The sequence below is a fragment of the Aquarana catesbeiana genome, linkage group LG07 (genome assembly GCF_042186555.1).
Source record: "Aquarana catesbeiana isolate 2022-GZ linkage group LG07, ASM4218655v1, whole genome shotgun sequence".
NCBI classification, from domain to species: domain Eukaryota; kingdom Metazoa; phylum Chordata; class Amphibia; order Anura; family Ranidae; genus Aquarana; species Aquarana catesbeiana.
The window spans coordinates 94,739,250-94,749,380 of NC_133330.1; the positions used below are offsets into that span (position 1 = coordinate 94,739,250).

Consider the following 10,131-nt stretch of genomic DNA (forward strand, 5'->3'; position numbering starts at 1 on the left):
GTTTTGTTTTTGTTTTTAGATATGTGTCTCGTTATCATGTCAAGGATTCTTCTCGTCATGTTATTCTTGGTACTCAGCAGTTCAAGCCCAATGAGTTTGCCAACCAGATTAACTTAAGCATGGAGAATGCCTGGGGTATCTTACGGTGTGTGGTGGACATTTGCATGAAGCTTGATGAAGGCAAATATCTCATCCTGAAGGACCCCAACAAGGCAAGTATAGTTTCTAGCACAGGGCCTGCTGTATTATTTTTGCTATGCTTCATGGTTTGCTAATCCTGTTTCTAACACATTGGAGCTGATGTTTAATGTGGTTTCTGGTCTGTTTAGTAGCTGTAATATAACTATATGATAAATGTATTAAGGTGGTGTTGTAGGCAAAAGTGCTCTAAGGGCTAAAGTTTGTTGCCAGCATTCCATATTGGCGCTCCTTTTTTTGGAGTGGCACTGTGTGGTGTTTTTTTGTTGGGTTGCTATTAATAAAGTGCAACTGATTCATTAGAACTGGAGGAAAGAAAATGATTAAAAATTTAAGTTGCTTAGAACATATTATACCTTTTCATTTTATGTAAAAAATCAACTCTAATTTCACAGAGGACATTGAAGCCTAGATATATAAATTAAATGTAGTAGCTTTTCATACAGCGCATGATCTAGTGCTGATGTAATCTGTTGGCTGGCACAGAAAATTTTAAATGGCAGCCTGAGCTGGAGAAAAGCATTAGCACTTGGGAATGCAAATGAGGCAAGAAATAATACTTGCATGTATTTATTTAGCTGTGCTAACTACATTATTGGGTGCGGCTTCATATAAAGAGTGGGAGACTTTATTTTTATTTTTTTTCCCCCTCTCTCCTTTTACAGCAAGTTATTAGAGTATACAGCCTGCCTGATGGTACTTTCAGTTCAGATGATGATGATGATGACGATGAGGAAGAGGAGGAGGAAGTAGAAGGTGAGTACTGTGAAGTATGATTTATTAAAATCAGGATTCTTGTGAGTAGGCCTGAAAGTCTAAGCTGCACTGCATACTTCTTTTCTTTCTTGTTCTGGGTCACAAGATTCATAGACATTTGGGTTCTACTGCTGCCTGCAGGGGAATTTAGACACTGGCAGACAAACAGTGACCAGCATAGTACCCATCCCAATCCCCAGAATGCCTCCGTGTTTTTTTGTTTTTTGGTGTCACAGGAGGATGGACATCTTCTCTGCTGAGGAAAAGTACCCTATTTTTAGTGTGGTTTTTTACTTTAAAAAAAAAATATATATATTTTTTTTTTTTTAATCAATTTCACATGCTGCTTGGGCTAATCTCTTTTTGCAGATTGGTATATCCCAGTGAACAGAGAGAGGCCTAGTGCTCAAGGCACAGCATACCCCTCAGGATTTGTCATTGATGTCATTGATTTTATACCTTATTGTATTATCATTTTTGTATTAATAAAGAAAACTTTTTATATATCTCTGGTCTGTCCTCAAAATCCTGAGGGGTATGCTGTGCCTTGAGCACTAGGCCTTTCTCTGTTTGCTTACCGGATTGGTCAGACCAGCACATGCATGTGCCACCACTCCACTTCTCTTTTGGTATATCCCAGTGATGGCGAACCTGGGCACCCCAGATGTTTTAGAACTACATTTCCCATGATGCTCATGCACTCTGCACTGTAGTTGAGCATCATGGGAAATGTAATTCCGAAACATCTGGAGTGCCAAGGTTCGCCATCACTGGTATATCCTCAGCAACAGTTTTGGAGGCTATACCCAGACCCGTTGGAATGGACATTAGCTAGGCCTGCCTGTAATGGGGTCTTTTTGGCATTGGGCTCTCCATTGTGGCACTTTCCAGACTATTGTGTAGCCACAGTTCTAGGTCTACAGCTGTGGTGCACAACCTCTGGTATGACCCTTTCTTAGGCCCTTAAGGACTTAGCAATAGGAGCCCTTTATTTTATTAGAACCATTGGGAGCTACCGTTATCCCATATTTTATTATTTTTTTTTTTTTTTTTTTTTTTTCCCTGTTCGTTTCCACAGAGAGTTAAAATGCTGAGGAAGTGAGTGCTGCGCCACTAGGTGGAATGTCGTGCACAGCACTCTATCTTGTAATTCGGTGTGAAGTAACACCTTGCCACTAGTGCTCTTATTTACTAGAAATGCAGTTCCACCTTGGTTAGTCCATGCTAAAGTGGCTTGGCCACCTCCAGACTTCTGAACCTTTTGTGCTTTTAGCAGCTGGTTCGTAAATATTGAAAGCTTTACCCCAAGTATTCCTTTTGTGTGGCTCCCCTCCTGGGATCCCTTAGAGCCCTTAAGACTTTCTTGCCTGTGTAGAAATCAAGGATGCACACTTGCATGTCCCTGTTTTTCCAGCACATCAGTGATTCCTTTGCTCTGGGCCCACCAACACTTTCAGTTTGTGGCCCTGTCATTTAGTTTCTCTTCCACACCTGTGTGATCACCGAGGTTAGCCCCTGTTCTTGCCTCGTTACATTCCAAGGGCCTCCCTATTTTGGGATATCTGGACAATTTCCTGGTAAGGGAGCATCCAGCACAAGCCTTGACCTACAATGTGACATGGACAATTTTAAACCCTAAGGCTCGGTTCACACTGGGGCGACTTGTCAGGCGACCTAGTCGCCTGACAAGTCGCCTCCCGTTCTGTGCTATGGAACCGTTCTAATCGGAGCGACGCAAGTCGCTCCGACTTAGAAAAAGGTTCCTGTATTACTTTGGGGGCGACTTGGGGCGACTTGCATAGACTTCTATGCAGAAGTCGTCTCGCAAGTCGCCCCGGCAGTCGTTTGCAGGTCGCCTCGCCGAGGCGACCTGCAAGTCGTGCCGCCCATGTGTGAACCGAGCCTAAAGGTTTGGTTTGGATCTTAAACCTGCAGAAGTGTTGGAGATGACTTATTGCTTGGAGTGTCTGGGTGTTATTCTAGCCATAGCTCCGCTTCAGACTCTGCTCCCAAACTCTTCTATCCAAGAGTTGACCAACTGTTTGGTTTTGCAAGAGAATGATTGGGCTGAGGGTAGCCTCATTCAAGGCATTCCCATTTGCTTGGTTCCCTCCAGACCCTCCTAGCAGAACATACCGTGATCTTGGGACATATTGGTTCAGTCTCTGGACAATTTGTTTTGTCTGTCATTGAGGTCCATGCTGTCTGGGCCTGGTGGCTTACAAATCCAGTGCTGAGGGAAGTTGGTAAAATCTTTCTGATCTCTTGGAGAAGATCTTCACAACAGATGCCAACCTATCAGGCTGGGTAGAAGTCCTGGGCACCTTGCTTTTGGACGCGGGAGGAATTCAGTCTGTCAGTCAACATTTTTGGAGCTCCAATTCAGTTTCTGCAGCACTGCACATCCCAACTGGTGGGTCATCTGTTCAGGATCTAGTTTGATAATGCCACAGCAGTGGCGCACATACTAATTGGGAGAAATCAGACGTCTAGCAGTGGAAAGAAAGAGAGGAAGGACTGCGTCCTAGGTGGAATTTCAAGCATTATTAAGCAGTTACAGCAGTTTTTTTTTTTTCATTTTTGGGTTAAAGGTTTTTACATACAGACTGAACATTGTAAGCACCCCTGTCAGTGTAACTTTTTTGTTGCGACTTTCTAACTGCTACAGATAACAGGTGAAATTCAAAAGCCTAAAAAAGAAGCTAATGCGGCAGTCACATCTAATTGGTAAGCTGCAATATGATACAGGTTTGCTTTTGGGTTTAATACAACTTTCACGTTTCAGCGTTGTCAGTTTACATTCTAGGCACGGACAGTTGGCAGGTAGGCTTCCTTGGTCAACAGCGCCTGGATCCAGAGGTATGGGCCCTAAACATGTGCCATGTTTCAGGACCTATTTCTCAGGGGAATGCCTGCATATGGACCTCCCAGGTTCAACAACAAACAAGACAGATTTGTGCCAGGTATAGAGATTCTCTAGTGGGAGCAGTGGATGTTCTGTGGGATTAGTACAGGCTGATCTACAGTTTTCCTCCACTAAATCAATAAATGCAGCGCTAGCAATTAAACAAAATAAATATGATAAAATTAAACTGTTACCGCTGCTGCAAAAAAAGTGCTAAGACTTCACATATATTAAACGAACAGATGCAGCGCTGGCAACTAAACAATACTCAAAAAAAAAAAAAAATATATATATATATATATATATATATATATATATATATATATTATGGAAAAGATCACTGAAATAGTAATGGTGCAATGATAAATAAATTGCACCTATTGCATAAGTGCTAAACTAAAACATGTGACGTGGAAATGAACATCCTGGCAACTGGAAAGATCTATAAAGACATATCGCCAGCATTAACAAAAGGTGACTAAAAATAAGATAGACACACATAGAGTGACATAGACTAGAATAATGTGCAAATTCCTTGGAAAAATCCTGCTGGTCAGCGATGGCTTTCAACCCTTCAGCCTATAATAATAATACAGTCACCTGAAATGCTGTAGTTTCTAAAGGCAAATAGGATGGAACCTGGATCGTTGCCAATGGAATACGTTCTTGGAGATAAAGGACATCATATTCCAACCAAAAAACAAAGGAAGAAAATATGGTGAAGTACTGTGAAGAAATGTTCAAATGCGCATAACAGCACACATAACCAACCATAATTGTTATGTCTTTGATGACGCCCTGGAGGAGGGGTGAAACGCGTCGACACAATATCCGGCTCACGCTCTTACCAGTGACGCTCTTACCAGTGACGCTGTTTCCTGTCTTCTGTGGAACGCACGCTACCAGCGGCGATCGCGGAAGTATTCTAAATGCCTGTTTGCATCCTCTATCTTGTGAGTAGCGCTGTTATGCGCATTTGAACATTTCTCCACAGTGCTTCACCATATTTTCTTCCTTTTGTTTTTTGGTTGGAATATGATGTCCTTTATCTCCAAGCACGTATTCCATTGGCAACGATCCAGGTTCCATCCTATCTGCCTTTAGAAACTTCAGCATTTCAGGTGACTGTGTTATTATGGGCTGAAGGGTTGAAAGCCTACCATCGCTGACCAGCGAGATTTTTTCCAAGGAATTTGCACATTATTCTAGTCTGTCACTCTGTGTGTCTATATTATTTTTAGTTACTGTCACCTTTTGTTAATGCTGGCGAAATGTCTTTATAGATCTTTCCAGTTGCCAGTATGTTCATTTCCACATCACATGTTTTAGTTTAGCACTTATGCAATAGGTGCAATTTATTTATGATTGCACCATTACTATTTCAGTGATCTTTTCCACTTTTTTTTTAAAGTATTGTTTAGTTGTCAGCGCTGCATCTGTTTGTTTAATACAGTTTTCCTCCACCAAAACTTCCCCTGTCTGCTCTACAGGATTGAGATGGTGGGCATTCATGTTATCCTCCTATCGCCTGATTGACCCAGGCAGATGTGGTACTTGACCTAATAGGAGTCCTGGCCATCGCTCTGTGGACAGATTTACCATCCTGCTGCACAGTCGCTTGCTTGCTGTTAAAGCACAGGTCTTTAGTAGGGATAGAGACCTCTCTGAATCTGTGATTCTGACAGTGCTAAGAACTAGGAAGCCAACTTCCCGAAAGGTCTTCTATTGCACATGATTGACATACTTGGCTTGGTACAAGAAAACTAACTTTCATTCAATGAAGTATTCTGTAGGGCATATCCTGACTCTTTTTACTGATAGGTGTGGACCAGCATTTGGCCCAGAGCACTGTCAAGGGTCAAATATTGGCACTTGTGATCTTTTTCCAGAGACTGCTTGCCTGCCATTCTTAAAGACTTTTCTATTGGGGGTCACTGATGTAACTCTCCCTGTACCCCATACGCCATGGCATTTGAATTTTTGAACTTTCAGCACTTTAATAAAATGCCCTTTGAACCTGTTGGGGGAAATTCCCCTTTCTACGCTTACTCACAAGGTTGTTTTTCTAGTTGTCATCACATCTGCGAGGTGCATGTCTGAGCTTGGTAGCCTTGTAAAGAATCATTTCTGATCTTGTGTAAAGGCTCAGCAGTTTTGAGGGCCAGGTGGTTTGAGTCTTTCAAATCAACCTTGACATTGTATTATGCCCTCAGTCCTTCCATCTTTGTCCTGCTCCAGTTCATAAAGTGTTCCCTTCATTGTCTGCCATAGTTTGTGCTGTACACCTCTACCTTGCAGCCACTACTTCCATTAGGAATACTGATTTTTTTTTTTTTTTTTTGTCATCCCAGATGGTTCCTGCACAGGGGAACCAGCTTCTCGTGCCACCATTTCTAAGTGGCTTGAGTAGATTAGTTCAAACTTAGTCTTAGGAATAGGGTTCCACCTCTACCTGCAAAAGTACATACTGCTAAATCCTGTGAGTCCTTCCTGGGGTTTTAAGCATCAGGCAACTGTTCTGGATTTGTAAGGCTGCCAGCAGGTCTTCTGTTAACACGATCTCTAAGTTTTATCAGGTGGATTTTCAGGCCTCATCTGATGCCAGCTTTAGGCAATAGGTCCTTCAGGCAGCTCTTTGAGCCAGAGACTGTCCCAGTTGATTTTTAGTGGTGTTTTGTGTGCCTTTTCTTCAGTTAGACTGCTTTTGGATGTCTCTGAATCCTGTATCCCTCGATAAAACTAAAAAGGATTTGTTTTCACCTTAAAATCCTTTACCTAATTGTAGGGCACAGGCCCCACCCCTCTGTAGTTATTTCTTGGCACTGCTTTGTTACAAAGCAGGCATGCTGGTAGTGGCAGGGTCGGTCTATATTTTAGCAGCTGGTCACTGTTTGCCAGTGTAGAAATCCTTCTGTAAGTGGTGGTATGACTCAATGTCTCTAAATCCTGTGTCTCTCAATGAACTTCCAAAAAAAGGTTTTACGACAAATACAAAAGTCAATTTTGTCCTTTTTTTTTTGTAGTAGCTTTTGTACCCCCATCTCGTTTGTTTAAAAATGTTGCAGTTTTTTTTCAGCCAGGGGTTGTTCCCATGTTATAGATTTGGGTCTGTTGCAATTTACAAAAAGGAAAAAAAACTCTGGAATAATGCTCATCTGTTTCTCTGATCTTTTGTTCAAAAGCTGTATGTTACTCAATGTCCATAAGTATGCACTGAGGTTTCATTCACTGCCCCCTTTACTCTGTGCTGTAGCTATGTAGGTGCCAGCAGATGAAATCACAGCGCTTAATGGGGGACCAGACATACCAGTCCGGAGGCTTTAGCAACATCTTATCTTTGGAAGGTTTTACCCCCTACATAATCCGGCCATTTTTTTGCTATATAGCACTGCTCTACTTTTAATTGCACAGTCATGACCGAAGGGGAAAAAAATGTTGTTTTTACTTTCTGCCCTCACATATCCAATACGTTTTTGAACAATCGTCAAATTTCATCCAAAATGTATTTTTCTGCATGTCTGGTTAAATAAAACCCCAATAAGTGTATTAACTGGTCTGCGTGAAAGATGCACGCAGCCTAAACCCGGGAGAAGGCAGCGACATACCGTGCCTGACCAGGGTGCCCGTCCGCATACATGGCAAGCGGTCCTAAAGTGGTTCAACATCTCAGGGAACGGGCAACTAGACATCCAAGTATTTATGCTATTTCGCAGGATTTTTTATTTATTATTTTTTATGGTGTGACAGGTTTACTTTTAAGCAGTTAAGTGTTTTGTAGATTTTATGAAAAAAAATTACATCTGGACTACATTGATGTCCGAGGAAGAGATCTAACCTTTCTTTCTCATTACAGAGGAAGAGAGCTGAGTTTATGGGTGAATCTGAGCAATTCCCTCTTCAGTATGCTTCATATACCTTTTGGACCTTCAAGAAGACCTATAATGAAATAAAGATTGTACACAGACCAAACCCTTATCACTTGTCCTGTGTGTTACTTATCCTCCTTGGTGTATCCACTTATAAAAGGCCCTGTTGGTGGCGTTCATGTGTTCCCATAAAGTTCTTCAGCACTGGACTCGCTGTATAACCCTGAGACTGAACATGTGAATAGTACAAACAGGTTCAGTGGCCTATATTCATGGTACATAAAACTTCACAAAAGGGAAAATACTGGCTTCACCCGCCTAGTGTGAACCACAGATCATCAAATAAACCAACAAACCCAGAGAATTAAGTACAGGCCCACTCTCAATGTAGAAAGACAGGCAGTTTTCTCATATCTCCGGACATATACATTGCATCATGTGGATGTACTATTTATCCGATTACCCCACACTTTATCGATTTTCTGTGGTATGCCTCTAGCATATGTAGCCTTGTATAAGGGGCTTTGTTAATAAGTGCCTTCCATACTGGAATAGACAGGGGGCAGACTTTTTCCAGGAAAGTACTATTAACTTCCTGGCATATTAAAATAATATTGTCAACAAAGTACGAGTCACTCTTTTTGGAGCAAGAGCATCAAGTCCTAGGAGACACACCTCGACAATTGGCTGTACACTGATGGCAGTAACCTCCTCCACACACTTGGTAACCCCCGGCCAAAAATTTTGATGGCCGCACAGTTCCAAAATATGTGTAAAAAAATCAGCATCAGATGAAATGCACCAGCAACCGGGTAGGGAATATTTTAGCCTTGCTGGCTGGAGTGAGATAAATCCGATTTGTAAAAATTTGTATTGAAAAAGGTGGTCCCTGGTCGATACCGGTCTTGAAAAATGAATATCCCAAATATCATCCCAGTCACCCCGTCTTAACTGTGGGAACACTGCCTCCCAGGCCGCTCGACAGCGTTCAAGAAGCTCACCAATCTCTGTAAAACAATTGTTCATAGATGGTAGACAGGGCCTTAACTAGAGTCATCCCTAAGTAGAGACTCCAGGTCACTCATTTGAATCTTAAGAATGGTATTTCCAAACTGGGCATTATACGCATGTCTAAGTTGTAAATAGTGGAACAGGTGGGTATTGGGAAGGTGGAATTTGGCTTTCAGAGTATCAAACTGAAGGACCTTTCCATAACTCACAATATCTCCAAGTCTCTTAGTACCGCATTTAGTCTAAATGACTGGGTCTGGGTAATCAGAAAAATGCGCCAGGTTAGGATTGTTCCATAACAGTGTATGAGGGGAAATCCTGCATCATCACTAATTTTATTAGTCACTGCCCACGCTCTACCAGTTGCACACATGGAGATGGTGACATTGTACGGAGCCCTGCTTCCTCATAACAATAAATGTGCCAATGCTTCATAGGAGACAACTATGGCTGCCTCCGGAGCAATGGCCGCATCATCGTCTGAGACAGTAAGCCACCTGTGAGCGAAAACAAACTGGCCTGCCAGGAAATGACGATAAAAATCTGGAACTGCTAGCCCCCCCTTTGTTTCCATGGCAGTTGCAATACCTGAAGTTTTGATCCTGAGGTTTTGCCCCTGCCACAGGAAAATTGTAACCAGTTGGTCTATACCAGGGATATGCAATTAGCAGACTTCCAGCTGTTGCAGAACTACTACATGAGGCATAGCAAGACTTCGATAGCCACAAGCATAACACGCAGAGGCATGATGGGACTAGTTTTGCAACAGCTGGAGGTCTGCTAATTGCATATGCCTGGTCTATACTCTTAAATATCTCGGTATCCAAACAGGCGAATTTCGAAATATATAGAGAGAGGTAAAAATTTAATTTTCAGTAAATTTATTCTACCCATGAGCGTTAAAGGTAAATTCTGCCAGGCCTGTAACCTAATGCGTAGCTGTGACAAAAGTGGAGTGACATTCAGTGCAATAAAATTGGACACAGATATGCAGACCCAAATATTTAATCCTGTCCACCTGTTTTAAGGGGCAAGGAGCAGGAACCCTACAATTTGGAGATGGCGTCCTGATCGGGAGAATTTGTGATTTGCCCCAGTTAACTCTCAGTCCCGAAAAAAGGGAAAACAAATTCAAAATGTCTAATGCCTGCCGACAGATGAATCTGAGTCGCGTAAGAAAAGGACCATATCTTCCGCATATAGTGCTGTTTTTTTTTTTTCTGTCAAACTACCCACTTGTATCCCCTGAACTTCTGCGAAAGCCCTCAAAGCTGCTGCTAAGGGTTCATTCAGTAATGCAAAGAGACCAGGAGACATAAGGCAACCCTTGCGCGTGCCCCTATCCACAGGAAAGGATTCCGATAGAAGTCCATTTAATTTACCCACTTGCTTACT

The 10,131-nt window shown here is 42.2% G+C and overlaps 1 protein-coding gene across 2 annotated transcripts in view; it reads left to right on the forward strand.

Annotated features, from left to right (window-relative positions):
• The window catches only part of EIF3D (eukaryotic translation initiation factor 3 subunit D), a 44,869-nt gene extending 37,035 nt beyond the window's left edge, over positions 1-7,834 (forward strand). For both annotated transcript variants that reach the window (XM_073592502.1, XM_073592503.1), the window contains 3 exons: positions 20-216; positions 868-954; positions 7,713-7,834. In XM_073592502.1, coding sequence (XP_073448603.1) covers positions 20-216; positions 868-954; positions 7,713-7,726 — 298 coding nt within the window. In that variant the 3' untranslated portion in view covers positions 7,727-7,834. The remainder of the gene's footprint in view (positions 1-19; positions 217-867; positions 955-7,712) is intronic.
• Positions 7,835-10,131: the final 2,297 nt, after the last annotated feature.